General features: G+C 49.2%; 10 protein-coding genes across 10 annotated transcripts; 6 read left to right on the forward strand and 4 right to left on the reverse strand.

Moving 5' to 3' along the window:
* Positions 1 to 803: 803 nt before the first annotated feature.
* On the forward strand, positions 804 to 2,199 carry Pdw03_3087 (Nucleotide-binding, alpha-beta plait; the record flags this gene model as incomplete). Its single annotated transcript, XM_014677057.1, has 2 exons — positions 804 to 899; positions 964 to 2,199. The coding sequence occupies 2 exons, from the start codon at positions 804 to 806 to the stop codon at positions 2,197 to 2,199; spliced, it is 1,332 nt and encodes a 443-aa protein (XP_014532543.1).
* Positions 2,200 to 2,509: 310 nt separating this feature from the next.
* Pdw03_3088 (LisH dimerization motif) lies at positions 2,510 to 4,113 on the forward strand (the record flags this gene model as incomplete). The annotated part of the gene is made up of 2 exons (XM_014677056.1): positions 2,510 to 2,768; positions 2,876 to 4,113. The coding sequence occupies 2 exons, from the start codon at positions 2,510 to 2,512 to the stop codon at positions 4,111 to 4,113; spliced, it is 1,497 nt and encodes a 498-aa protein (XP_014532542.1).
* Positions 4,114 to 6,170: 2,057 nt separating this feature from the next.
* Pdw03_3089 (ATP synthase delta chain, mitochondrial, putative) lies at positions 6,171 to 7,014 on the forward strand (the record flags this gene model as incomplete). Its single annotated transcript, XM_014677053.1, has 6 exons — positions 6,171 to 6,302; positions 6,373 to 6,395; positions 6,477 to 6,607; positions 6,692 to 6,780; positions 6,838 to 6,927; positions 6,982 to 7,014. The coding sequence occupies 6 exons, from the start codon at positions 6,171 to 6,173 to the stop codon at positions 7,012 to 7,014; spliced, it is 498 nt and encodes a 165-aa protein (XP_014532539.1).
* Positions 7,015 to 7,248: 234 nt separating this feature from the next.
* Pdw03_3090 (uncharacterized protein) lies at positions 7,249 to 8,694 on the forward strand (the record flags this gene model as incomplete). The annotated part of the gene is made up of 1 exon (XM_014677052.1): positions 7,249 to 8,694. One exon carries the CDS (start codon positions 7,249 to 7,251, stop codon positions 8,692 to 8,694), a length of 1,446 nt encoding a protein of 481 aa, XP_014532538.1.
* Positions 8,695 to 11,136: 2,442 nt separating this feature from the next.
* On the reverse strand, positions 11,137 to 13,520 carry Pdw03_3091 (Cytochrome b561/ferric reductase transmembrane; the record flags this gene model as incomplete). The annotated part of the gene is made up of 3 exons (XM_014677050.1): positions 11,137 to 12,900; positions 12,951 to 13,318; positions 13,373 to 13,520. 3 exons carry the CDS (start codon positions 13,518 to 13,520, stop codon positions 11,137 to 11,139), a joined length of 2,280 nt encoding a protein of 759 aa, XP_014532536.1.
* Positions 13,521 to 14,167: 647 nt separating this feature from the next.
* On the forward strand, positions 14,168 to 15,256 carry Pdw03_3092 (L-cystine transporter, putative; the record flags this gene model as incomplete). Its single annotated transcript, XM_014677049.1, has 4 exons — positions 14,168 to 14,208; positions 14,278 to 14,295; positions 14,367 to 14,805; positions 14,888 to 15,256. 4 exons carry the CDS (start codon positions 14,168 to 14,170, stop codon positions 15,254 to 15,256), a joined length of 867 nt encoding a protein of 288 aa, XP_014532535.1.
* Positions 15,257 to 17,099: 1,843 nt separating this feature from the next.
* On the forward strand, positions 17,100 to 18,236 carry Pdw03_3093 (Zinc finger protein GLI2; the record flags this gene model as incomplete). The annotated part of the gene is made up of 1 exon (XM_014677048.1): positions 17,100 to 18,236. The coding sequence occupies one exon, from the start codon at positions 17,100 to 17,102 to the stop codon at positions 18,234 to 18,236; it is 1,137 nt and encodes a 378-aa protein (XP_014532534.1).
* Positions 18,237 to 19,724: 1,488 nt separating this feature from the next.
* Positions 19,725 to 20,883, reverse strand: Pdw03_3094 (GPI inositol-deacylase PGAP1-like; the record flags this gene model as incomplete). The annotated part of the gene is made up of 3 exons (XM_014677047.2): positions 19,725 to 20,628; positions 20,718 to 20,780; positions 20,828 to 20,883. The coding sequence occupies 3 exons, from the start codon at positions 20,881 to 20,883 to the stop codon at positions 19,725 to 19,727; spliced, it is 1,023 nt and encodes a 340-aa protein (XP_014532533.2).
* A 1,640-nt stretch (positions 20,884 to 22,523) lies between these two features.
* Positions 22,524 to 24,086, reverse strand: Pdw03_3095 (Zinc finger, C2H2-like; the record flags this gene model as incomplete). The annotated part of the gene is made up of 4 exons (XM_066100379.1): positions 22,524 to 22,641; positions 22,701 to 22,898; positions 22,951 to 23,887; positions 23,978 to 24,086. The coding sequence occupies 4 exons, from the start codon at positions 24,084 to 24,086 to the stop codon at positions 22,524 to 22,526; spliced, it is 1,362 nt and encodes a 453-aa protein (XP_065955779.1).
* Positions 24,087 to 26,692: 2,606 nt separating this feature from the next.
* Pdw03_3096 (Protein kinase-like domain) lies at positions 26,693 to 27,917 on the reverse strand (the record flags this gene model as incomplete). Its single annotated transcript, XM_066100380.1, has 3 exons — positions 26,693 to 27,386; positions 27,454 to 27,749; positions 27,819 to 27,917. 3 exons carry the CDS (start codon positions 27,915 to 27,917, stop codon positions 26,693 to 26,695), a joined length of 1,089 nt encoding a protein of 362 aa, XP_065955780.1.
* Between the last annotated feature and the right edge of the window lie 70 nt (positions 27,918 to 27,987).

The raw sequence follows: 27,987 nt of genomic DNA on the forward strand, positions 1-27,987 counted from the left end.
AGAAAGTCTTTGCCTGAGAGAGTAGAGGCTTCTACCAAAAGGGAGCGCACTTCAATTAGAGGCTCTGATTTCTCAGAGACACCGGGCTCGGTTACTTCGGAACCGTCATCAGCTGGCTCCTTGGAAGTCAGGTTAGATGATGATTTTACAGCAGAATCTCAGGCTGCGTTGGACCAAATTACTGAAAGTGAGTGGATCTGGTTCCGGGATTCCCATGTTTATGCTTCGTTGCTTTATTTGCTCCACCATGATACTACTATTCGGAGCTAGTCCGCATCCACTGAGATAATATGGCTATAAGCGTCGTTGGAAGATGGCTCCCACCCTCTTGTGCCAGTGTGTCTGTTTGATATATGGCCATAGTCAAAATTCGACTACCAGCTTTCTCTCAATTGGGCTTTTCTAGGGCCTGTTGCCAGCCCATGTGGCACTTCCGTGCCTACAAGACATCCAAGAGACCATGTTACCATTCTTGTCCTTCCAACCCTTTCTTTGTTTATGATCCGGCAACTATCAAGGCGAAAAACTGTTAGTTCCTCCGCAATTTGTCTTCCAGCTCAGCGTTCAACAATGATAGCCGTTTGGACGTCCACTGGAGGGTCCAAGTTGAAATTACCGACTGGTGTTCCCCGGAAAAAGGACGCTATTCCTTATCAGGACAGAGATTCAAGCTACCAGCGGGCACGGTTTTCACCTTGCATTCCCCAGTTCTATTACCTCAACCTCCCTCAATTTTCACTTCCATTGGAGCTTTTAGCTGAGATCAGATTTGATCTTTTGATTTATCCAGCGAAGCCAGAGCCATGGCGTTCAGTGGGGCCTCAGCTCCCATCGCGGACATCGACATCGACATGGACCTTGACCTAGGACCAGAGCCAGAACCAGAGCCAATTCAGGTGGTGAGTGCTTTATTTTGTCATTAGAGTCGCAATCGATTACCGACTAACATGTGTCGAGTGCTAGGAAGCAACTCCGAACTTGGAAACCACAAACGACCCTCTCACCGATGAAGCGGTCTACGAAAAAGTGCATATTCGCGGCGTCGATGAATTGACAACAGAGGATATCAAGCAATTTGCCAGTGACTGCTCTGGACAGGACCCAGTGCGCGTTGAATGGATCGACGATACATCCGCCAACATCGTCTTTTCCTCCGCCGAAATCGGCCTCCAAGCTCTCACAGCTCTCACACAACTCGCCGAGGAAGAAGACGCGTCCACCTTGCCACCTTTGCGTCTCCGATCGGCGAAGCTCCTCTCCTCCCATCCTGACTCCGTCCTCCAAGTGCGATCGGCTGTCAAGTCGGACCGCAAGCAAGCACGCGCTCATGAGAAGAGTCGCTTCTACCTCATGCACCCTGAACATGATCCTCGAGAACGCCTGCGACAAGAGTTTGCAGACCGGAGACGCAATGATGACGCAGGTGAAGGAGATTACAGGCGGCGCAGATTCGATGACCGGGAGCACCGACGCCGCCGAGACCGCGACGAGGTCGACCGCTTCAACGCCGACATGTACGATGACAATGCTGGCTCTGAACCCGAGCGCGCTCGGGTACAGCCCAGAGGTCGTGGCCAGAGAGACCTGTTTCCAGATGACGACGGGCGATCAAGTGGACGTCTCCGAAATCGCAGTGCGTCACCGGGACGAGACACTCTGGAGGAGGAACTTCGAGTCGAGCGAGGCGGCCGTGATGACAGCAGGCGGTTCCGCGAGAGGTCGCTTCGATTCATTCGTAAGAACCAGGATAAAGAGCTTTTCCCAAGCGCGAGCGCGGGCGAGAGCGAGTCGGGAAACCGCGAGCTTTTCCCAAACAAGACCACATCCAGCTACATCAAGAAGGAGGTGCATCCTAGCAAGGCTAGTAACCATCGCCGGTCAGATGCATTCGATGCTTCTATCCCAGGCACTTCTGAACACCGACGCAACAGCAAGATTGAGCTCTTCCCCGAGTCCACCAACAATGGCGCCCGCATTCGGGGAGCAGCCACAGCCACCGAGGACCAAGGGTTTGCCATCCGGGGAGGATCTTCAAACGGCATGTCGATCAAAGGCAGGGGTGCGTCGGTGCGCGAGCTGTTTCCTTCCAAGTACGACGGTGATACCAGCAACAACGCCAACGCTGGCAAGGAATTGTTTTCCGATACACTTGAAGGACGTGGTGGTCGTCGGCGCCGGGCTGAGGATATGTTCAGCTAAATAGACGAAGCGATAGGTCAATGACTGTGCATTTGCTTGATTGTTGGGGGCTTCACAGGAGCATGATGGATATCCGGCGTTTTACGAATGGAATTGGGAAATCGATTGTCTGATAAAAATCTTATAATGACACATCCTCTGCTCTGCTGAAAGGTGGAATGCCTAAATGCTTCTGTAATCTTTGAGCAATGACTGAATGTGGGCTGTAGATCAACTATCCGTCTTATGTATACAGTACATATACAAGCACGTCGCATACCACGAGTAACCTCTCCCCAAGCAAAATCTTTCCGAGAGATCAGATACAAGTATGCCTCCCTCCACAACAATAAATGCACTATCAAGTGCTATAGTTGCTCGATTCCTGCGCAGCCATGATTATTCCGAGACTCTGAAAGCCTTTCTCCGCGAGGCTGACCTTGCTCCCGACGTGGGGCAGAGCTCGGGAGACGACACCAACAACTGGACCATCCAAAGCTTGCTCGAAGAGAAGAACACCTACGACCAAACTGTGAATTTTGAAAGATATGGTACGAGCAATCAGCAATCGGCTTTGTGGAGTGAGCCAGGTGAGTTTTATCCTAACATGGAGGTTGAAAGCCATTGGGACTGGGCTTTTACATGTCAAGCTTTTTATCTGCGATTGCTTTTATTCTGTTACCTGACGGACCCCTAGCACCATCAAGACCTGTTATCATCCAGACACCGACATCATCAAACATCCTTGCTGCGTCGGTAGAGCAATGGCAGAAACCCCGTGGCGATGACGATGAAGCCGTTGCAGACGGTGCATTAGCGCACTCTTATATCGTCTCTACGGGCGCAGACAGACATGTCCATTTGTTCGAGAACGCAGAAGGCAATGCGGCTATCAAATCATTCCCGGGCCTTTCTGATTCACCTGTTCTATCATTTATCTCCATCCTCAAGGGCCGGTACATCCTCATGACCAACATGTCCGGCCAGCTGCTCCTCCAGCATGGTACCCAAACTCTGGACAGCAGAAAGGACCATGCAAAGTATGCGGTGAAAGTGGTATCCTACGAGGACAAGGCGGATCCTTCCAAGTGGTGGGTTGCCACCGCCGGATGGGATGAGCGTGTTTTCCTATATTGCCTTCATATTCCTGACGAAGCAGACGCACCAGTTCTCAGGATCGGCGAGCCCGTCACACGCATTGAACTCAATTCAAACCCAGAATCACTGCTGTTCGTCCCACATGTGGACACTGACGAACTGCTCCTCGTCGTCTCGCGCAGAGACTCGACTTATATCTACTACTACCAGGTAGAAGCGGCGTCGGAAGAAACCGATACTCCTAGTGAGAATCATAGTGCTACTGCTGAGAAGTCCCCACGAGAAGCTCGCCTCCTTGGACAGCAGAATCTGGCCCCTCATTCCAATGCCTGGGTTGCGTTCTCACCGGCCTATATGGCGCTAAGTCCACAAGACCCGGGTCTTCTGGCTGTAGCGACGTCGACATTGCCCCATATGAAAGTGATTATCGTGCGTCTGCTATTCCCTGAAGCAAAGACAGCGCCCGCTCCAGAGGATCCGGTCACACAGGCGTCTCAGGCACTGGCAACGCTGGATCTACAGAACCGCGAGGATGCTGCTATCCTCGTGCAAGCGAACACCTTCGCGCCGCAAACTGCTTACTCCACGCCGCAGGTGGCATGGCGACCTAATGGGACTGGGGTCTGGGTTAATGGAGATGATGGTGTAGTTCGTGGCATTGAGACGAAGACAGGCAAGATGATTGCTACGTTGAAGGGTGGCCATGAGCCTGGATTCAAGGTGAGGGCTGTTTGGTCGGGGTATGTTGCTGTACCCCAGGAAAAGGGTGGCCCAATTTGGGAGGAATGGGTTATCAGTGGTGGGTTTGACAAGAAGTTGGTTGTTTGGAAGGTATGACCATTGTGACTATGCTTAACATCTGTGGTGTGCCTAGAGATGAATTATTGATGTGCAAATCATGAGTGCGAAAGCGCAGATTAAGTAGACGTACAAGAATCAATTCGAATAAAGCCAAGTAGTAAAACGATTGTTACTATTTTACGGGATGTAGCCCCCCTAACCATGAACCCTGTCGCGATCGAGAAGAATCAAGACAGGATATATAGCAATCGGGGACTTGGGGGTTGTTCTTGGCACGTTAAGAAAAAATCCTTCAGCAATCGCGCATGAGAAAAGCACGCAGCTGTACACACATATGCCGGACGGGGGTTTGGAGGAAATTGGGGGAAGAGCCTAAGCTCAAGGGCCGCAACACAGACAAAAGTCGAGCCCTCGAGTCTGGGAGTCTGGAAGAAAAAAAAGGGGATTTAGCAGAAGACATTCCGCTTGGGAAAATGGCACCGCTGTGCACATCGTATTAAGCCTGTTGATTTCTCGGTATCAAACAACTCGAGGCTCGTCGCGCAAGGAATAAGCAAAAACCAGGCCTATTCGACACAGCGGACCGTCCTTGATCATCGCACACGTTATGTTCTGTGAACCTCTTGCACGCTCGAGTTGCATTTCATGTTTCCCATTTTTTTAAGACTGAGTTCATAATCTATGCGACCTCACGCTTGCCCTCCTTGCGCTCCTTCTGTTTAATGGGTCAGTAATCCGGGTTATGTGGTAGGTATTGGGTGTTGGGTTCGAGCTGTGGCAAACGTACAAGGGCCTTCATGGTGCCGTGGAGAGCGTGACGGTGGTTGCGGCGGAACTTGGGGTCGACACCGTTGAGGGAAGGGTAACGGTTGGTCTTGGGCTTCTTGATACTATTCGAGGAGTGTAATCAGCGATAAGGTTCTGGTTGAGCTCGTGTCATGGATGGTGGTTGAATGCAACAGTTCGAAGATATGGCCCGAGCGAATATTCAAGTCGTGGCCTCGAAAATGTCACAACGGATTAAACCATTCGCACACTAGCACTTCTTCCACCATATCCATTGAGCCTCTTAAAATATGTCGGACGAGTATAAGGGTAGGGTGATCGAGCAAGTTCACGGGTAGACGTACCCGTTACGGTGAGCCTTCTGGCTGCGGTGGTGCTGGGACGCGTTCTTGGACTCTGTGAGTAAAATTCATGTCAGCGCCATCGCTTTTTCCCCCCCACTTGCCAGCTTGCAGGGGAGCGAAGGTCATAGGATCGTGATAAAAACGTACTGGCCATCTTGTCGGATGTTGTCTCTGATTGACGGTATGATGGATGGAGAGGAGTGGGAATAGGGACGTCAGGCCTTAGAGGCTCGGCTAGGGCTCGTCCTGTTTGTGGGATCTCGCTTATCGGGCGGTGTACATACTAGAGCGTCAATAGATGGTTTGTTACTTGCAAGATTGTCTTAGAAAACGTGATAATATCTTAATGTGGTAGTTCATCTAAAATTTTTCGTTGGGCTGATCTAAATGATTTAAGATTTGATCCTTTCAGCTTGCTTTTACCAATTCTTCAGTCTGTGACTTTTTTCCCACTTGGTTCTGCCACTCACTTACACGTGACCTAGGCCCTTTAACACCACGTGATATATACACTTCCCCATGGGCAAGTAGCCTTAGACAATACTGCGGTCTACGGGGAAAAAGAAGGCTTGACTTTGGAAGTCAAAATTAAGGGAGTAAATCCAGTGTACAGTCACAATGCATTGTACCCAACTCTCAGCAAGACTTTCCAGAAAAACTTGTTCTCGGCGTCAAAATTTCGCCTTCGGGAATCGGACTTCTGGCAATATTTTGAATTCAAAAATAGAAAAACACCGAAGTGCATATGGAAATAATGAAACCTTTTGCTTTCTCCTTCTGTTCCCATAAATTTAGCATAGAATGACCGTAGTCCAACACAGCTCATGCTGGCCATAGTCCGGCCATTGAATTCCCGTGGCACGTGATCTGCCGCTAGGGAACAACCGGCATTCCGACTTTGACCTTTGCAACGCAACTTCAAGAGGGATAATCCAGCCTTTGCACGTCATCCAATACTGCAAAATGAGCTCCTTCCGCTTCACTCGCTCCGCCCTCCGGGCTCGCCCTTCTTTCCTCGGTGCTCCCGTCCAGCGCCGTGGTTACGCTGAGGCCGTCGCCGACAAGATCAAGCTGTCCCTGACCCTGCCTCACCAGGTGCGTGAACGAACTCCGGCCGGCATCCCAACGTCCTAGCCTAAGTACTAATTTGATAATTGCTTGATAGACCATCTACCGCTCGACTGGCGTGTATGTAATGCTTCGAACTGCGCCCGCTCCAACGGTTTCTGCGCTCTTTTCCTAATAACTGACCAACCTCCGATATCATAGTACCCAGGTCAACATTCCCGCCGCCTCCGGTGAGATGGGTGTCCTCGCCAACCACGTTCCTGCCATTGAGCAGCTCAAGCCCGGTCTCGTCGAGATCATTGAGGAGAGCGGTGCCACTAAGCAGTACTTCCGTACGTCCGAACCTCGCGCCCTAGGACATTGAGCAATCTCGCATCAATTGGAATCGATGAACTAACAACCTTGTCGCTGTATAGTGTCTGGTGGCTTCGCCGTTGTCCAGCCCGACTCCCAGCTCAGCATCAACGCTGTCGAGGGCTTTGCCCTTGAGGATTTCAGCGCCGATGTAGGTTATTGTTCTTTGCGACGTCACGACTCTAGCTAACTGGAAATTTCTTGCTAGGCCATCCGCGCCCAGATTGCCGAGGCCCAGAAGATTGCCAGCGGCAGCGGCAGCGAGCAGGATATCGCCGAGGCCAAGATTGAGCTTGAGGTATGAATCCCGGGGAGTATTGGACTGGTTAAAAACTGACTTTTTCTACAACAGGTTCTCGAGACCCTCCAGGCTCATGTCAAATAGACTTGATGTACATAACCATTATCGCCCCAACCATGAACCTGTAGAATTATAGCAATTCTCACTTTTCTTCTAATTTTATTTGTCTATTGCATCGTTTCTTCCATCTACATTTTGTGCGGTAGAGGTGGGAGCGCACCTTCCACGCTTGGAAGTTGAGCACATGACTTCCCCGTTTCATCTCCAACGCTTCCTCTCCAACGACCATCAACTTTATCTCCAGCTGAGCATGCAGACATGGTATTCGCCAAATCCCTCAAGTCAGACCCTCTTGGCATCGTGGATACTCGACTGACGATGACGGAGTCACATGCGGATTGCTTCTTTTCACCTCTCTTTGCGCCATTCACCGGGCTTGGCGGAACTGACGAAAGACAGCCCGGTGGCCAGACAGAAACAGAAGCAAGCCCAAAGCAGGCCCACCGAATCCTCGAATTTCGCGAGTCATTTCGTGGTTTCGGTTCCAGCCGAAAATGTCCTCGACTTGAGCTGGATGTCGCTGTGGATAAGTATCACACTCTTGACGGCCTCGCCGAGCCGTTGAATCCCCAAAACACACCAGCATCAAATAGCGAACAAGACAGCGCGGAGGAATCTATCGAACCCCTTCGTTGCTACAAACTGGAGAACTTGCAGACGAGTCCTGTACCTCAGATCGAGGACTTCAATTTCGATTGCTTCCAAGATTCGCCAGAGGCAAGCTCTGTCCATAAAGAGAATGGAAGCGAATCCCCCAAACCCTCAAAATTGCGACGCCTCTCCGTTGGTCGCCAACAGTGGATCAAACCCACTGTTGCTGCCCTGTCTTATCATCAGCCAGGCACAAATGCCGGCAACTTCAACAAACCTGGGAACTCAGATTCACCGCTGCGATGTGTTCGATTTTCTCCTCCTCCGGCCTCTCCGTCTCCACCTCCTCGTGTGATACGTCATCCGCTACCGTCGATTGAAAGAAGGCAGGACTATGTTGCCTTGTATCGACAGAAGAAACAATACCGGAAATGGAAGGTTGCTGGTTGCGCAAACTCTCGGAAAAGCTCAGCATGCAACGTTTCTGCCAGTAGAACGCAATCTCTGGCACCCCGCATCCCAAAGAACCATGATTTGTGTGGCTCGTCCTTTTCCAGCTTGCCTTATCGTGAAACACGTCAAACATCATTCCTCGCTCGTGTAGGCTTGAGTAGTGGTGCTCGAGAAGTGCGAGCCGATAATGTGGGCGAAACTCCTGATGCAGATGGCTCCAATATTGCGATTCACACTGAGCAGAATCTCCCTGCTTTTTTTGCTGTTTCATTTTCGCTTTACAAAAACCGACCTGCGCCTACTCCATCCACTGAGCAAGAACCAAAATACGCTTTCCGATTTCGAATCACTCGAACCGATCTCCCTCAACAACCCTCTCCACATTTCCCCACTGAATTCGAACACACCAGTTGCCACCCGACTATCGATGACTTGCTATTCCACACTTGCTTCATCATCCCCGCGCTAGTTGTACTGCTACCTCTCAGTGTCATCTTCGTTGCAACACACCCATTGGTCAACACCCGGCCCGGTGCTGCAATGCTCTACCTTGCCAGAGCTTTACTGTATCTACTGATGAACACCATCATTCGTGTGTTATCTAAATGCGGAGTGTCATGCGGCTGTCAGTGGAATCCGGACCCCGTCCATTCGAAGTGAGTAGCTACATCCTTAGGGTGGTGAACAAGATGGAGGTGACATACGGACGGGAGAACTCCGTTCGTACTGTCTCTGAACACAGTTTGTATGCCACCTACTCTACGAGTATCTTTTTGCGCCGCCCAGATGAGTTTAGTCTTGCTCCATTTGAGATGCTTCTGTGGCTGAGAGCCAAATCATCAGTATGAAAACAATATATTTTTAGCAATTAAGCCATTATAAAGCACTGTACCATGTCTCTGCAACACGGAGATTTTCCACCATGCCTTCTAGAATCTAACAAAAATAGAGAAACACCAAGTTACACATAGTGGTATTGCTTTTGATAGCCATGACTTTAACGGAGCTACTTCTACATACATGGTTCCACCCATCTTCGTATGCTCCTGACCTAGAAAAATGAGGAAGCATATGTACACAGAACTAACATTTGGAAGTTTTACCCGGGGCGTCTGGTGTCTATATAAGATTAGATGATACAATTTGTAAAATACATCCACAGCCACAAGCCAGCACGCTATGGTTGCTACAGACTCTTAGATGGGGGCGTAGTCTTTCACACACATTGACCAGAACTTTTGTCACAATCTATAGCCATCATTTTCGTTTATTTTATCTAGTAGCTTTGGCCCTCACCATCGGCACAGAATGGCTCAGAGAGGTCGTTTCTGCGATTCCCAGAAGACTTGATGGGCTGAAGATGAGCTTTGATTAGCGCCTCATCATTTTGCTTATACCCGAAAGTAGCCCGAGGCAGTACATTTATCAATTAGTTTACGTTTATGCGGGGGTACAGTGCATTAATTGTGTGGTGTTAAATAGTGTCAACTGCAGTAAGATAAATTCGCACTCCCCCCCCCCCGCCCAGCCTTCCCACTCGGCGGAGTATTCGACCAAAAAGTGATGAATACAAAACAGCCTTGAACCGGGCCATGCCATCACATCTTTAGCCGAGCTTGGGGAGTATTGGGTATGCGTTGTGTTGCCCGAGAGAGTGACACCCCTGTACCAGGATGGCTGGGAGGCCGAGAGAGAGAGAGACAGTGAAGAAGAGACTAGTATGCCACTATCCTCTCTTTCGAAGGGTTCTTGAAAAAGGAAGTCCTAAAGCCCTAAGAGTTAGAGGGAAATAGATACAGCCGAGGTGGCTAGGTATATAGTCTTTTCTTTGTTTTATCCCTTCACCGGACTGATGTATCAAGATGAACCATGGAGATGGCAGACGTCCTTCCTGGGACTCTCTACTTCCGCTTGTCTTCTGGCAACACCAGCTTCCATGGAGTCTGTCCTTGCCTTTCTACTTCCTTCTTCTGCGCCGCGCCGCGAGCGTCACAAAATTAACTTTGTTGTTTCGGTATCACGGGGAGCGGGCCTTCTACATACGCTCGGTGATGAGGATATGGCCGGCGCCGGATCTAAGGGGTATCTAAATGTGGCCATGGCGACTCTCTTACAAGAGTTTTATCCGATTGTCGCATTACAGATGATGAATCTGCACACTGTGGCGGCGAAGTTTCACCGTGAGAATGATATCTGGTGTTCGAGCGACCGGTGGGGGATACATCATTAAGAGAGTGAGGAGTTGTAAGTTGCGGCTTTGGCTGAGGATGGCAGAGGGTTGAAGTAATACTTTGCTTTGCCCTCGCTAGCTCATGCGTCTCTTCTTTCACAGTTGAGCCGCACAGTGCCAGACGTGCCGGCCACATCGGGCTCTTATATCACGGAGTAAAAAAGTCTATAATGCCCACTTCAACTGCCACATTAAGCATTCATTTTGACCTATCTTCTTTTACTCTCTACGGGCGATAGTAATCCGCCTCTATAGATAATTCTAAGTTTAACTAGAAATATCTATGATAGCTACGTAGATTCGAACACCACTTATTAAAACAGGTTAGGGCTGCTTAGGCGGGAGGATTAGCGGTGCTTTAATAACTAAATCCAGCTGATCCGAGTGCTGTCTAGGCTTTGGGTCTAGAAGCTAGAAAATAGCCATAGCGGCAATGTGGGAAGAAAACGCTTGTATAGCTCTACGATACCAAGAGCTTATGTTGGAGGTGTGTTGATCTAATCTGTTTCTCTTTCAAATACGGAATGCGCTAATATGAGCCTTGTCTCAATACAACACAAAGGTGAAGACAAGAAGGCCAGCAAAAAAATCCAACCAACAACCCAACCAAAAAAAACGTCAAATCGCTGGCATAAAAAAAAACAAGAGATGGGAAAGGAAAGGCTAGCTAAAAGAATCATTTCGTCGCCTCAAAATCACGTTCAAGAAAAAAAAACATATCAAAAGGGCATAGCACCGTAACAGGGGGGATCATTTATATCAACACGGCTCTGAAGCACATAAATCGTTTTGTACATGTCGTAAACTGGGTCTGTTGTAGACACAAAAGAGAGAGAAAAAACGGAAAATGCTCGACGGTAACAAGAAAGCGATCAGGTGAATTCCACGCCGTGTTGCTGCTGCCTCTCTTGTCGGGTACGGGCTCGTTCAGCACGTCTACGGCGGCGATTGTTTGCGTATGAGCCGCTCATTTCAGTACCAGTATATGTAGGTGAAGTAACACTGCCTGCCCCATATGGGAGATTGGAAGGCGCAGGAATGGGAGGTGGTTGGGGCATTTGGTTGCCCTGGGAGGGTGGGGCCGCCCACGAGGATGTGGGCTTGTTGCCCGAAGGTGCCATAGATGCCTGTGGCGGAGCAAGACGGGCAGCAGCAGCAGCCTGCTCACGTCGCATTTGCTCGTCTTGTCGACGTTCGAGTTCTTCGACACGACGCCAGCGGTCGTAGCCGGCGTCTTCGTTGCCAGAAAAAGAGCCTGCACTGCTGTTGCGACGTCGAGATTTTCTTCGCTCTTTGCGACGGGCTTCACGGCTCGCAGCCGCTTCTTCTTCAGTCAGCCTACGGAGTGTCACATGTCGTCCGTCATTGTGCATTTTCACTTTCACCGATACTGGCGGGGAGGCAGCCTCGTCCCCTCGTCGCCGGCTGCTGCTGCGATGGCGACGGGAAGCTGCATCTAATGCTGCGCCAGCCGCAGCACCTAATGCAAATTCTGCTTCATCATGGGCGCGGGAGGGACGTGAGGGAGGGGCTTCAGACCTCAAGTCACCAGAGAACTGCCGGTGGCCAGGGGGCCTAGACGGCATTTCCGATACAGCGCTATGGACAGCACCGGAGGCAAGAGGCGGCTCTGCAGTGAGAAGGGATTCTCCATGTGATGCACGTCGACGTGGGGGACGAGATAGGTCGGTTTCAGTGAGATCGGTTTCACTGCATGAGCTGGCCCTTCTTCGTGGTCTCGTCTGTGGTCGTCGTCTGCTGTTTGCTCTCTGCAGCGCCTCATCTTCATCTTCTCGCCGCCTGATATCCTCCAGTCGCTGTTTTTCGGCATCGTCTTTTTTACCGAGGCTGAGCAGTCGTTTTACGGCAGCAAAAGCACCGGCACCCAAAACAGCGTCTCTAATCCCATGAGAAGGGTTTCGTTCAGGCGGCTCGGTGAAATATGTGCTGTTGTAATAGTAAGACGAGCCCGGGCTTTGGGACCTACTTGGTGCACGGCTCGGCGGTCGATTAAGAGGCGTGTGGTGAGTCGGCTCCGGCCGACCATCTTCCATCCTACTAAGAGAATCATCTGTGTGGCTAGTACTGCGCGAAAGGGCAGGTCTATACCGACCTGACTCAGTATCATCTTCCTGCTTTTTTCGGCGGTCCCAGAATTTCTTGCCCATAAGACCAACCCCGGCTAGTGCACCAATCTCGAGGAGTTTCTTGCCAAAACCACCACCCCCATCACCATGATGACGGGAGGATTCATCGGAGTATTTTTCATCCGAAATAGATGTGCGAGATTCTTCATAAGCATGACTTGGATGTCGACTGCTTGCACGTCGTCGAAACATCGAAGCCAAGCCAGAACCTGCAGCGCCGGCAGCGAGAGCTGGTCCCGCATCATTACCATGGTACTCCGAGACTTCTGAAGGTCCTGTATACTGGCTGTGGCCACCACCGTGATCACTTCCCATGTGATATCCGTCGACATCATATCGGTAGGAAAGTATAAAGTAGAGAACTAAGTAGCCGAAAGCGGTCAGCGCGAATAGGATGAACAGGACCTTTGGCGAGCCGTAGAGCGTGAGTCCCAGTGGAATTTGAGCAATGCCGAGAAGGACAACGGCGCGACCCAGCCACCGGTGAAACTAAGATATGTCAGAAGAGCCCACGGATTTTTTCTTGGGGCATCACTCACCACCAGTTTCAAAGGAACGTGTAGTCGCTGTCTCTTGCTCTCCTTTTTGTGCAGGAACCAGCCCCACAGAACCTGGAAAAAGACCATAACATAGATTGCCAGGCCAATTCCATGATGGGGGTTCGTTAGGCTTCTTTTCGGCCCAACGGCGAACCACCCAAGCACAAACACGACCGTGGTCAAGAGCAAGGTAAGTACCTGACACCAAGCATGCAGTTTGAATGCCCAGTAAGGATTCCATCGGGAGTAATATCGGATGAGGAAAGTAGATGTTGGTACGATGCCCAAGAAAACGATGGTTGCAATGACGCCATGTGCGATGATCATTGAATGGTACCCGGCCATGTCCTTGAAACGGTTCCCCATGCCTGCAATGTGTCAGTCATTACAAGGTAATTGCAAAGAATATACACCAGGCTAACCATTGTATCGCATCGTCTCAAAGTTGACTCCCATCAAATTGGGCAGCAGGAAGGTATCCCGCCCAGAGTCCCAGGTGCCATCCCCGACATGCAGGGTATTGGATGCGTACGTGCTGCTCCCCGCAGCAGCGAGATCTGAGTTTGACATTTTGTGGATAATTCTTGAACGACCATGCAATCTTAAGTCTGGAATGTCGGATTTACCGAAGGAGATCTTTCGAGATCTCCCGATCGGAGGAATGCACCATGCGATAACGGGATCGGAGTTTCAACTAAAATGCCAGATGACAGATGGCCCTGTTGACTGTAAGTTCACCAGTTAATGGCGCGAAATGGATCGTGTCGCCAAGATCCAAGTATGGTTCGGAGGGTCGTAGAGCAGAAGTCAAAGCGGAGCGCAAGGAGAGGAAGGAAAGGAAGTCGTACAAATTCAGAATGTGAAGTTAAGATGAAATTGAAATAGCGTCCGACAACGCAATCGAGATAAAATAAAAAAAAATGCACGTCGCACAGGGACCTCCGGCAGAGTGGAATCACAACAAGAGGCTGAGCGATTCCTAGTCATGTGTTTTCCTACAACACATTACCGGGCCAACCAGCCACTGACTCAGCATCGACATTGTGACCGCCTTCCAAAGTCAGCTAGGCTGCTGACTCTTTATCTTATCCGTCTTATCCTCAACTGATCTTATCTTGAGATTGCGTGCTGTGCTGAATGAAGCTCGAATCGTTACAAATCAATACATCCACACCTTCTCTTCCCCTCCTGACACTCTGGAATAAGGGCCCTCCAACATGACTTCTCAACTAGAGATATTAGTCAACGCATTATCCCGGTTTGTGAACTTCTATTTGCACCCGAGTCTCACCGGGCATTATGAAAATGACTGACCAACATCTCCTAGCTGTCTAGGATGGGCATAGTAAGTCTACGTGATGATTTTTAAAGTCATATCTCATATAGCACTTGAATTGATGGCTAACTTGAGCACAGTATGCTCTGCTGGTCGGGGTCTTTCTATCCACAGCCTATCACCAACTGGAACCGCAAGTCCACAGTCGGTTTATCTGTTGATTTGTCCACTATCAACCCTCTGGGCTTTGTCTGCTATGCGATTTATACCTCTGCGTTTCTATTCTCGCCCGTTATTCGATCGCAGTATGCGGCCCGCCACCCGGCCTCGATCGACCCCACCGTCCGGTTCAACGATTTCGCATTTGCCGCCCACGCGGTGGTATTGACAGTCATATTGTATACACAGTTCTGGCCTTTCATCTGGGGGTTCCACGTTTCCCGCTCCCAAAGAGTCAGTTGGACAATGGCAGGGATCTTTGCGGGGTCTCTCTTGACTCCTCTGCTGGTTATGGCGGTTGTGTTGGTGCAAAGTCCGGATGGAGGGTATGATCCTTCCACTTGGGCGTGGATTGATGTGGTAGGTGAAATCAAGCTATCCTGCTTCAACAAACTTCTTACATTATCCATAACATTACAAAACAAAGCTAAATTCCTTCCAGATCTACTCGTTTTCATACATCAAACTGCTGATCACCATTGTGAAATATATGCCTCAGGTGGCGTTGAACTACAAGCGCCAATCTACAGTAGGATGGAACATTGGAACTATCCTTCTAGATTTGGCTGGCGGTGTACTTTCAATGCTTCAACTGGTACTTGACTCCAGCCTTCAAAATGACTGGAGCGGCATCACTGGAAACCCGGTCAAGCTACTGCTGGGCAATGTTACTATCTTTTTTGATGCGATCTTCTGCATCCAACACTACATCTTATACCGAGACACCCCAGATCTGAAGAGAACACCTGGTCCGGGTGAGCAAACGCCCCTCTTGGCTGAACAAGATGATTCTGGGAGAGATCAGGTGTGATCCCAAGCCCACACAGACAGATGCATTACATGAACCTAGTTATCTTGGGGCCTATTATGAGACATGAGGATACGTCTCTATTTTTGTAGCGGCCGTGCAGTCTGATCTTGGAGATTTGAGACATTGTGGGGGCGGTAGTTTGAACCACCCAGCATGGCAGCCCTGGGGAGCTCTTGTCGATCTGACGATTTGGGGGCTTGGTATGAGCCATGATTTAGATCCATGATAGACCGTCCTATTAGAAACGTGATGCTGGGTTTTTCAGATCTTAAACACATAAAGTATTCTTCTTAGATGGAAGATATCCGGTCTCACAACCAGCTTACGCACAACGTACCATTCTATCAGCATCCACGCCATTATTTGCTATATTCCTCGGGACCCTCCCAGACAACCCTATCTCTCAATGCACTGGTTACAATTCACAGACACTGAATGCACAATAGGCCTGAAGCCACAGTGAGGCTCTTATTGATCCTGTTGGAGAGGACACCGCTCCTCATTTTGAACGGCCCCCGCACCTGGCCCACACCGAATGACGTGAGTGGTTGAGTCAAGGGATAGGCACAAATTTATCATCATTTGGCCAATCAAGAAAAAGAACACGGTCTATCCACAATGCACCAACGGTGCTAGCCGTCGGTGTCTGGTCACAGTGTCTGGCCAAAGGACCTTTGGCACTATAGCTGACCCCGAAGTTCAGATTCCAGATTCTATATGCGCTCACTTTCTTCCTGTCTGTAATACCTGACTTGCGTAACGATCGACAAGACAGAACCGCTCGGAAGTGAGAGATATCTGGAAATTTTCAATCCCAATTCCCTATCCGTAAGATACCCCGCGAAGAGTCACTACCTTTGGCGTGAACGTTGCCTCCAAGCTGACTCAACCTCAGGAATTTGGAATTAAACTTATGGAGGCAAAGAATTGGAAAACGTCAGCATAGCAATCGGGGATTTTGTATAGAACTTGGGCATCTCTTGCACCATGTAGCCACGGGGAGGCTCTTGATATCTACCCATGAACTACCAAAAAAATTAAAAAAAGATCTTACAGAATACCACAACCCCGGTCCTAGTCATCCCTGGCGTCCTGGACGTCTCGTGGGGGTTTACTAGTCAACAATCTGAGTGCACTATGCATCCCCTTTTGGAATCTCACAATTCGCAAAATAATCTGCCGTTGGTCTTGGGAATGTATGATGTGCAGAGCCATGTCGTCATCTTTCAGCCCTACTTTGAAAATGCCTGCGCCATAATTGTACAAATGAGAAACCAATACCTGCAGGCGATGAGGGTCGAAGATCATCTCTCTTGGGCAGGCCAGTAGACCCACCGGCACCAGTAATCCGATTCCATTCTGAATCACCTTGAGTCAAGCCCCCTCAAACCTGGGGAACAGTTTTAACTGCTGATTCGATAGATTACCAATCATAATTGCCTAGTATAATAAAAAATTTCATGTCAAGAATTGCAGTATTGCGGAACGCCTAGAAGTTCAAGATTACAGCACTGCCTCCTCGACATGAGATGGCCATCATTCATAAATACTCCACTGCCTGTTACATCTTGGTCTGAAAGACAAGTTTCAGCTCTAAATCTGCCAAAGCGCTGTAACTCTTTGGCTTCTCAGTCTAATCGAGCAACAAGTTTCAAGTGCATGGATACCTGGTCATTTATCCTTTACAAGAGCGAATTTATACAAAGCACCGGTTGATATGCCAGAGTAGTGTGACTCCCAAAGCAGCTCTGAGTACCTTGATTGGGAATCATCTTTTCTATCCATTGAAGAACTACCATTCTGCAACATCATCTACATTCTCGACTTTCCCAACGCCGGCAACATGTATCCTAGTTACCAGAAGTCTAAGAGCACCTACGGCACTGTGCCTGATAGTGCTGGCTACGCGGAATCTCCAGAGCTCCAACAGTTTTGGGGCCTGGCCAATATTACCACTAGCATTCCATCCAATTCCCACCCATCCGTTCTACGGCAGATGGAATTTATGGATGCCCAGCCAGACCCGCAGGTCTTCCTAGCTCCGGGGAACTACTCCACTGCACGAAGAGGATCAACAGACGCTGATACGATTGGCTCTCAATATGCATGGTCCACTACATCTGACGCAGAAATCCCCTCAAACCCCCCTCATTTGCCCTCCTTTGAGACCTCCATCAGTTTCACCCCAGCACCCTTCATTCAAAGCTATTATCCCCCGGGATCTCCGCAGTTCCGTATGAGCGACCCAGGTCTGCTGGGGTATACTCCTCAGCAAATTGACAAATGGTGCATTGGGAGTCAACCAGCTGGAGATTTGTACCAGTCACAGCCGTTCTCAACTATGGGCTCTATGCGCTTTTCACCATCAGTAGAAGTGCAGCCAGTGCCGTACTCAACATTCAACAGCCAACTCAACGCTAAAAACGAGCTGTCGGTCTTTTTTCCACCACATTCCTCTGATCCAATTCCAGAAACTTTCTTCTCAGTCTCCCGATCCGTCTCAGCTCCTCGATCAGACCCAGTCCCAGCAACCCATCTCCACCAATCCACGGCTACGACCATCTCAACCTCATCGTCATCACCGCATTCCCTCTCCGATCTTGAGTCTCCACCAGCCGCACCAGGCTCGGCCTCCAGCGCAGGCTCAGGCGACCTAAGCAACTACGGCATCCCAACGGGCGACGGTAACTGGCGCTGCGCCTACCCGGGCTGTTCCTCGCAGTCTGTCTTCCATCGAGGCTGTGATCTGAGGAAACACTTCAACCGCCACCTCAAGCACCTATTCTGTCGTCATGAGGGATGTCCTCAGTCTACGAAGAATGGCTTCAGCAGCAAGAAGGACCGTGCTCGTCACGAGGCAAAGCATAATCCCGGTGTCTTCTGTGAGTGGGAAGGCTGTGGGAAGGTATTCAGTCGGGTCGACAATATGAAGGACCATGTGAGGAGGATTCACCGGAAAGGGGAGGCTGGAAGGGCTTAGTTGTCGGTCAGATTACTATGATGACTCTGATGGCGGTTTATGCTTATTTGGTCTCTGTCGTCTTTTGTTATCGTGTTTGTACTTCGTGACTTTTGATTGGCTCGTTTATGTACAATATTAGTAGGCAAAGTGGAAAAAAGACATGGCGAATTCAGACAATAAATGGTTCTGTCAACTCTTCCACACACAAAATCATACAGAGATCTATGCTAGTTTGATTAGAGAAATGCTAGACCTGCACATGATGTATATATTCAAGTCTAGAATTAAACTCGAGCACTGCCGAGCAGTCTACTGCTGCAAGGAGCAACTCAAAATGCTTGGTTCTAATTTTAATGACAAATTAAGTCCTAGGATAGATTTATATCATCCCAAATCTGATAAGAGGAGTCGTTGAAAACAGGTCTGTGTAATAAACTACCCGCGATCTTCTCACGTATTCGAGACGTTTACGCAGAAATAAACCAGATGAAACACCAATGTCCAGGTTCTAATAATAGTGCAGGATACTCAAAAGTTTCTATCAACAAATTGTGTCTAAGCGATTTATGCGGATCCACTGCTACTCGGTCAAAGCTGTATACAGTGGCGAAGAGCAGGTACAAAGTCCAAAAATTCACATGAATGCAGGGGTTACCCGATTGCATTTTCTTTCCAGGGTATCCTGGTAACAAGGTCCCTTGGGGTCTGTAAGTCTGGTGAGGCAGGACGAAAAATTTCGCTTTTTGATGTCAATGCCACACTTATGCCACGATGTGTACTTTGCCGACCCAGAGCCCTACCTCTGCGCGTTGGATTCCGCCAAATACCATCTGCGCAACGAATCAATGGTCCGAAATCACGATCCTCCTCGGGTTGATAGTGCCACCAGCCATGCAGCTTGAATAATGTGGCTCGCATCGATCAGACCAGGGCCTTCGCAGGGAAACCAACTACAGTCAGGCTCGGGAAACACGCCTACACCTGGAAGATGGACAAGATGCAGCGGAGGTCATTAGCCTTGTTCCGAGCACCAGGAGAAACCTGAGTCCAATGTGTTACAACGACGCCCAGGGCGAGCGCCAATCCAGTGACAGATTACGCGAATGGTCAGCCAATACGCTACACCAATTAGTGCCTTGAGCATCCACAAAAATCCTGGGTGACAAGGAGCTGCTACCAGTTGTAACACTCTTCGTTTAGGGACATCAATCAATCAGCATTTCAAAGGCAATTTTTTTTTTCATTCAAAAAGAAAAATCACAACCTTGTCAGATATCTGAAACTTGGGAAACAAAGGGTTCAGCCTCGCACGTGTTCCAAGATCCCAAGTTTGGTCCGGAAGCTTAAATCTTACCTTTATTTTAAGACGTGCACTCGGTCATTCAGAACCAAAGGCAGTATAATATAATCTCGGTCTTTCATGACTGGGAAGTAACGGGGCTTGATCAATAAGTTAAAAATAGGAGATTGCAAGAAACACAATCCATGCTTTGTGCAGATATTTCGTCAGTCGAAAGCAAAGGTCTCGCCATGCGTATAATGTCCCTGAGTGAAGTTTTGCAAATTTGCAGCCCCATTAAAGCAAAAGTGCCCTGGAGCCCAAGACCCCAACCAAGCAGGGTTTCCAGAGATAGACGCGGACATGGCCGTCTTGTCTACAACATTATCACCACCACCGGACTCATGAAGCCATCCGGTAATGATCGATCGAACAAGCCCATAGCCACCATCTGTATGACTACCGAACTTGGTCATGTTGTAATGATCCGCATTGATCCTGCCGCTCTCAGAGCCCTGCAGAACAGCCGAGTGCTCTTCAACGATCTTTCCCACTATGTTATTCATGCTCTTCGCTTCGTAGAAACAGAAAACCTTGAGGGTGAGATCGCCGCGACGGAGCATAGCCTGGAACTCATCTCCAGCCAGTTGTACACTGTTTGAACCCAAATGAAGAGCCCCGACCATATCTCTGTCTGCGGTGTGGACTATGTTCATTCCCTTCGCGAGTTTCTCCCGGTACGAAGCGAGCGAAGACCCGCATTGCGGCGTTCCCATAAAGATTATGCCAATAGCGCTTGATGAGATCGCCCATAGTCCGTCTATGGAGTTACTGAGGATCAAGGCCTGTTGGCAAACCAAGCCGCCTAGGCTGTGGGCAATAAATAGGATGGGTCTGCTTGAGCAGTCGATTCGCTGACTGACTATAGCGTAGGCTAGGGACTGGCTGTGGTCGCAGAGTCGGTCTGAGAAGGTAATCGAGGTGAAACTGAATATGTCGATATCGTAGCCAAAGGTCATGATCCGTGCCGTGGACAAGTCTTTCGAAAGAAGATCTCGGGGCCATAGGGTTCCGTTTTCATGTGTCCATGTTTTCTCACGGTTGCCTGTCAATCCATGAACGAAAACAATGCTAGTGGAAGGTATCTTAGTTTGGGCATCTTTGGGTTATTGGTTCATCCCACTTTTGGGCTCCTTCTTGGAGTAGGAGACAAAACTTACTCCAGGTCAGCATTCGAGGGATCAGATAGCACCTTCATCCCGATTGCACCCTCTGTAGGGTACCTCGGCATAATTAGCTTGGTCAGTAATTTTCTATCACGAAATCTTACAGATTGTGTTCTAGACCATCGGATTTCATCTTGCTTCTGAATAGGGATAGCCTCATAGTGGCGAAGTATACGTTACCTTCGGCAAAATGCGCGAAGGAAACAAAAACCAAGAAAAAAAAAATTTCAGCAAGAGAAAGTCAACAAGAGAGGGCAAACCAGAAATGAACCCGGTCAATAGTAGGATGATTTAAAATTCTTAATACTGCCTGTTAAGCGCCCTTTCCGTGAAAGCGTACGTGGGCATCCCTGTCCGGAGCTGACGAACCGTACGGCATTACACAATGTCTTAACCACACGTCTGAATACTGTCCATTATCCGTCCAAATTGAAATCAGTATAGATGACACTGAATATTTCCGATTAGGATGGCTGCGAACACGCATTTTCATGAGATGTCGGGCCGGAATGTCGTGGCAGCCCCACAGGATCGGGCGCTGAACTTCTATGTCGATAAAAGAAATGAAAGAATGGGTTATTCGTTGCATGATTAGGCTCGTCTAGATCAGGGCTGCTAAGATGTCGTAGACTGAATTAGGATTTCACGACGTCATTAGACCGACCTGTTCATGCTTCCCTGCATTTGCTCTCGAGATAGTGGGGATAGCCGGGCTCTTCTGTTGAACGATTTTGATTTCCTTGACAAGAGCCTGCCGCCACTGCAGGCTTGTCTTCGGATTTGATTATTGGATACCATTTTTACATGGAAAGGCTGCCATCGCCAATTTCGCCTCCTGATTTCTACAAATACGACCGATGCCAAGTGCTCGATTTACACGTACAATCGGCAAGCTCACTGCGGCTAGCAAACCACCAACCACATCATCTGGGAGGTAGTGACCATGTAACTAGTGCGGCGGAGGATGCTGACTCGATTGCGACGCAACTGATAGATAGAAGGACGGTCATAGGCGTGGACTATCGCGGCACACATACACCATTTGGGTGGGAAACTCTAATAGACGTAGGGAGGAGGCCATGGAACTGATGAACAAGTGCGTGGAATTGAAGGGTCCAGGTATAGTCCAGCATCCGGACATAATTTGAATTTACACCAGGGGATGGAAGGGCCAGAAGGTTGAACTTCAAGAAAGGAAGTATCAAATCCGATGGATCAAACACGCATTTCAAGTGAAGCGGACCCGACTCATCTCAAGTTATGGTGGACTAACTGAAAGACTTCTATCGGAGAGTTGATTTTTGACATGTCCCAACTGAGGTAAAGGAAGAATTTTAGTAGATGGAGGGTTCATGATACCCCAATCGAATTGATCAGACAAATCGAGAAAGAAAAAAAAATGGTCAAGACCCACGACGCTCCTATTAAACGTATGCCCCATGTAACATCATGAATTTCCAACAATGGACAGGTGGTATCATTGCAGAAGCACCAAAACAAAAGTACCCAAAGGGTAACAAAATAGAAAAACCGCAGAAAGGTATCACAGCTGAGAAATTCGTCACGCGTAAAGGTTGCGAAGTTGCCTCGAAGGGGGAATAGCTTGTCATACTGAGGCGCTAATCTGGAAATCTGGAACACCCGGGGGGACACAGGGTTGAATGTGGGAGAGGGAGAGGGTTGAAGAGGGTACACGCCGGTCGGAACGGGTGGGATAAAAAGAACACGGGCACGAAGAGTAAAAGTGTTAGAATGCATGTAAACAGAAATTATGATCGAAAAACAAGAGAGGCTAAATGTTCATGTATTGTTCATCCTTCGTTTTCTCCCGCGGGCACTACCAAGCGGCCTTTGCGCGAGAACCTGTCGGAGTATGGGATCGTCTTTGTTTTTGTCGACATGGTGTACACGGACATGTCTGTGGGAGTGTGAGTTCAGCGGATGTCAGATTAGGTGAGGCTTAGATGTAGCACGAACCGTTGAAGATTGTCAGGTCGCGGGTATTTGTGTTGCTGGTCTGGACAGAAGGGACAGACATAGCCTGGGGAATTGTGAACGAGACCATGGCGCATCATTTCATTCTTGCGCTTGAAGCCTTTGCCGCCTAATGCGCGTGGACAGCCCTCAACTGGGCAGAAGTGTGGGCGGTCTTGTGAGTGCACGTTTGCGTGAGAGCTGCTAGTTCGTTAGGTGGGAGTTTCGTTCGGTTCGTCTTTAGTGGTCTTACTTGAGAAGGTACTGAGTTTGGAAGGGCGCAGCCGTGCATCCAGGATGTGTACACTTGTAACTACCCACAGGCCCCCCATTGGCCTGGGGAGTGGACGCAGCGAGCAAATGCCGATCACCCATACCAACGCCAACCTGTTCCGTGGGCGTAGGGTAGCTGGTCGCTGGGCTTTTGGCGGTCATAGGGAAAGCCTCAAATGGGGTCTGGACGGACAGCATCTCAGCCTGGGGTGTTCCGCGCCAGAAGGACGACGGTGAGGCCGGCGAGGGGTTGGTTGATGAGTCCTTCAGGCTCACTGGCGAAAAGTGAGAGAAGGGACTTGGAGGGATAGAAAACTTTCCCGGAAAAGTGCGGTCAAATGGGGAGTCGTTCCCTGATGTAGTTGATCCGGGACATGAGGAGAAGGGGTAGGGTGATGGCAATGTGTTGACCGGTGGGCAGAAGTCTGACAATTCGCTGATAGCTTTGTGGATGGATGGCAGCGTTTGTTTATTGCTGCTACTCTCTGGGGATTTTTCGAGTGGTTGGATCAAGTTTAGTGATGGGAGAGGTGGAAATTCAGGCTTGATTTCCGAAGAGGTTCTAAGATAGAGCAACCCTTGTGGGGATCGTTGGCTCAGGCCACAGATTGATTGAACACGCCCTCTTTGAACCTTATGTTTAACCTCAACCTCTGGCTGTTTAGGCTGTAACGGGGCTGGGGTCAATTTCTTCTGGCAGGGTTTGGTGCCGATGTCATTAATTGAAGCCAAGCCTGAGCCTGAGCCTGAGTTTGTCTTGAATTCCAAAGATGGCTTTCGTGACGGATCATCCCTGAATGTATTGGACCTTCCTCGGGGATCAAAGTCAAGTGGTTGTTTATAATTTTTGAGATTTCCAGGTAATGGTTCCAATGTCGAGATCCTTGCCGTTGCAGCAATCTCAGGGTGGTTCGGAGCTAGTAACCCCATCAGCACTCGGTCGCCCTCATGGGTTGAGTTCTGAGGTTTCCGCTGGTTGGGATTACGAGAACCCGCTGCATTGTCACCTTTTTCGTTAGTCGAAACAAACGGTGGTGGCGTTTCACTCCTTCCATAGTTCGGGTTCACCGCCTCCATCGGAGGCGATCGATTAGAAGCATCATCCGAATCATACATAGCGGACGTCATGAATAGATTGACAGGTGCATCGGGAACCTTGTCTTATACTTGTTCTTTGTCTGACAGGTTGGATAGTCGATCACACATCAGAACGGATGATGGTAGCCTGTAAGATATGGTTAGAGATGGGGTAAGAGAATTGTGACTTTGATCGGAGGACTGAAAAAAGCACTGATCAAAGTACATAGAGGAGATAAGTAGAATCGCAATTCCGATATAATGCGGCTGTCCGTGATTATACTGTAAAGCGTCGAGATGGGCAGATGAGGGGTTGTCCGGTCAGGATGACCCGGAGAGAATAAAACGAAAACCAAACAGAGCCTGAGAGGATATGTAGGAAACAAGAAAAACAATTAAGACAAAAGAAAGCCAGAAAAGAAAAGTTGACCTTAAAAAGAAGCAAAGAGATTTGAGGCTCTAGACCATTCAGGCTCGAAGTCTGCAGAAAGTGTGCACTTACCCAAGTGGAAAGGTGGACGGGTAGTGAATGGGTCCCGGGATGAGGCTCAAAAGCTCCGATTGTCACTGCGCCATCTGCAGATAAATGATATCATTCGGACGCGTGCAGGCAGGAAACTGTACAGCCTTGTCTCAAGGGAAGAAAAGAAAGAAAAACTAAGGGAGAAGTTGCAGGATTCGGGGAAAAAAAAAGGAAAAAAAAGGTGTCTTCAAGGGTACGATAACACACCACGTTCTACACGTGTAAGTTAGGACCCAGCATTCTCTACCCGTATAATGTCAGTATCAGATGTAAGAAGAAAAAAATTAAAAGAAGAAAATCCAAGAGAAGGGAAATTGAGAGAAGGAAGATAAACATTCAAAGAATCTTCGAGGGGGGTGAGAAGTGAAAGACATGCGGCTCTCTCGACTTGGAGCTCCACATAATAGATTACCTGGTTTACCATCGTAACGGAAATTCTAAAATTATTCAGGGTTGATTTTGTAATTTTGGAAATATTTCGGTTTTCGATTTTCTGTTATTTACCTTCAACTATACCTTCACTTGAGAACTTCCTAACCCTCCCCTGACTTGATCCCCTACTCGGAGCATTTGAACCTGGTCGCACATAAAAGCCATAGGGAAAAAAAAAAAAAAAAACTTGGAAAAACAAGTAAGTCTCCACCGCTACTTTCTGTTATTCAGGCTCCACCGTTGAGCTCGGAGACAACAACCGGGGGGGGGGGGGGGGGGGGGGGGGGGGGGTGTAACTCACTCTGAGTCGTTTCCCCTTCTCCACTCCCCCAGTCACTGTTATACCCGGGTAGGAAAGCTGCACAGAGAGAGGCCCACACGGTCTGTTCACTTTCCATTTCCTCTTTTTTGGGTCCCGCCTTTTGGTCCTTTTTTTTTTGCCTCCTTTGCAACGTCAGACTCAAGTCTGCGCTGGCACGCTAATCACCAGCCTCGAGGCATTAACCCGAAGGATCTTCAGGCTTTCGTGGTTTAGTTGTCAACACGCTGTCAGCAAGGAGACCGTCCGGCCCACGTTGTTTCAGAGCCTCGTTAGAGACGGAACCGTCTCTTACGATTCTCTAGTTCGATTATTCTAGTCCATGAACATATCCTTGATTCACTATAATACTACGCTATACTACCTGCATAGATGTGCTGTCCAACCCAGTCAGACCCAAACTCTCGAATTCCCTGACTATCCCCAGCCGCATTCCCCTCAATCCCTTCACACTAGTGAATAGTGTGGATAATGGCAGAGAATAAATTAGTCAATTTGAAACTGCCTACGGAGTATCTATAAAGTTAATCCTACCAAGACCTGTGATTGAAATCCATTGGAAGTCCCCAAAAAAAAAAAAATTAAACCCAAGTGGGTTCTTCACCCCCCTCAGCCTCACTTACGCGTAGAGCCGCAGGGCGAAAAAAAGCCTCACCCATTTCCCCCTCTTTTGTGGCCAATTATAATGGACGATCCGACTACTTCGTCTGCCCGCCGATGGGCTCAACGGACATTACACAACGCGGTATCCCACCTTTCCGCGCACTGTTCTTCTCTCTCTCAACCCCCGTTACCACTTTATATCAACCAATCTGAATTCAATCTTCACGACTCTATCTTTATTACATCCATGTGTGGGTGTGGTCTTGTCACAGTTGTTATACCCCAATGCACGGTCTTGCGATGTTTCCCTAGGTTTTCACTTCCGGTGGTGATCGGATATAATGGCGTACATCAACGTGATATGGTCGCAGGATGCTATACGTTCTCGCCTGTTCGTCCCCATTGGGCTAAGTGCTTACATCCACACGTCAGGTGCCAAAAGTACTGTAATCTAGCGATTCTTGGAGGGGCTTTGATTGTTTCCTTGTGGAGAGTTGGTTCTGGGCCATTCTTACATGCAACATACTAAGCTGAAGAGCCCGATTTAGATTTAGATCGGGCCATGTCAAGCGACAGTATACATGCATCCATCTACATACAGACGGGCGCTACAATGAAGCTAATGAGAGTCCAGGCCTCGATTCAGAGTATGTACGATGCCAAGCCGGAAACCCTCCAAACCTCCCCACAAGTACCGTCAACAAGGTCAACAAGGAAAAGCCACGTACGAAGTGAATATGACTCGACTCCCTACAGAGTGTATGAAGACTACAATTTCCCCTCAGCAGCCCTTTTAACCCCCTTTACCCTCTCCCAAGCCTCCTCGGCAAACGGGTTTGCCCTTTTCGCATAGTCACTAGCCCGAGAACTACTAGCCTGCCTCCCGGCCAACCGGGCCGCAATGCCCTGCATGATGACAGAACCCCGGAATGCAAAGAACGCATCACCCCACGCCACGTCGGAGCTCGTTTCGTACCCAGACGTTTCAGCGTACCAGCCAATGCACTCCTCTCGCCGCGGCAGCCCCGCAACAACCCCCGGTGCGAACTGTGATAGTTGACTGTCCCCACCATCCATTATGTACGGGCTCGTGAGATTGCAGAAATCCGAGAGCGGGTGTCCTACTGTCGCCATTTCCCAATCTAGAATTCCGATCACGCGCGGCTCCGTCTTGTGGAAGATCATGTTGTCGATTTTGTAGTCACCATGCACGAGTGTGCCCCGGTCCAGTGGTTGTGTGTTCTTTTGTGAGAAGAACGCCACCATATCATCGAAGTGCGGGAGGTCGCCGACGGGTTCTTTAGTGTCTGCATCGACGACTGCCGCTTGTGCTTTGGAAATTGTCTTGAAAGTGGCGACTTGACGGTCGAAGAACCCTGTCGGCTTGCCAAAGGTTTCGAGTCCGACGCCTTTGGGATCTACGCTGTGGAACTTCGCCAGCGTTTGGACGGCATTCTTCCAGCTGCGGGCTTGTCAGTAATGCAGAGTCACTGGCTGAGGGGTGTTGAATCCTCAGTCGCCTGACATACAGTGCTTTCCTCTCCTCCCCACTCACACCGGGCATCGCTGGGTCGGTGAAATGCCGCCCGTCGAGGAACTCCATGATGTAGAATGCGGTTCCAATCACGCTGTCATCTTCGCAGAGACAGAATGCCTTGGGAACGGGGACATCGGTATCCCCCAATGCGCGGATAATCTTGTACTCGCGCTCGACTTTATGAGCCGTCTTTGAGAGCAGCTTGCCAGGGGGCTTCTTACGCAGAACGACGTGCTTGCCATCGGCGGCAGTAAGAAGATAGGTAGGATTCGATTGACCGAAGCGAAACTACAGTACCAGGAGATTAGTTGATTTGTTTGATCTTGCTGAATTTTTGATTGACAGCCCCAGACTCGCCTGCTTCACACCAAGTGGAATCTTAATCTCCGGCACATTCTGGTCAATGTACTTCTCCAACGAGGGAATATCTATAGGCTGGCGCACTTCCCCCGCCATGAAATCGATATGGGATAAGGAAAAGACTGGTCGAAAAGCGTATTGGTTTTGCAACTTAAAAGATACTCTT

Source organism: Penicillium digitatum, chromosome 1, assembly GCF_016767815.1.
Source record: "Penicillium digitatum chromosome 1, complete sequence".
Taxonomy (NCBI): Eukaryota; Fungi; Ascomycota; class Eurotiomycetes; order Eurotiales; family Aspergillaceae; genus Penicillium; species Penicillium digitatum.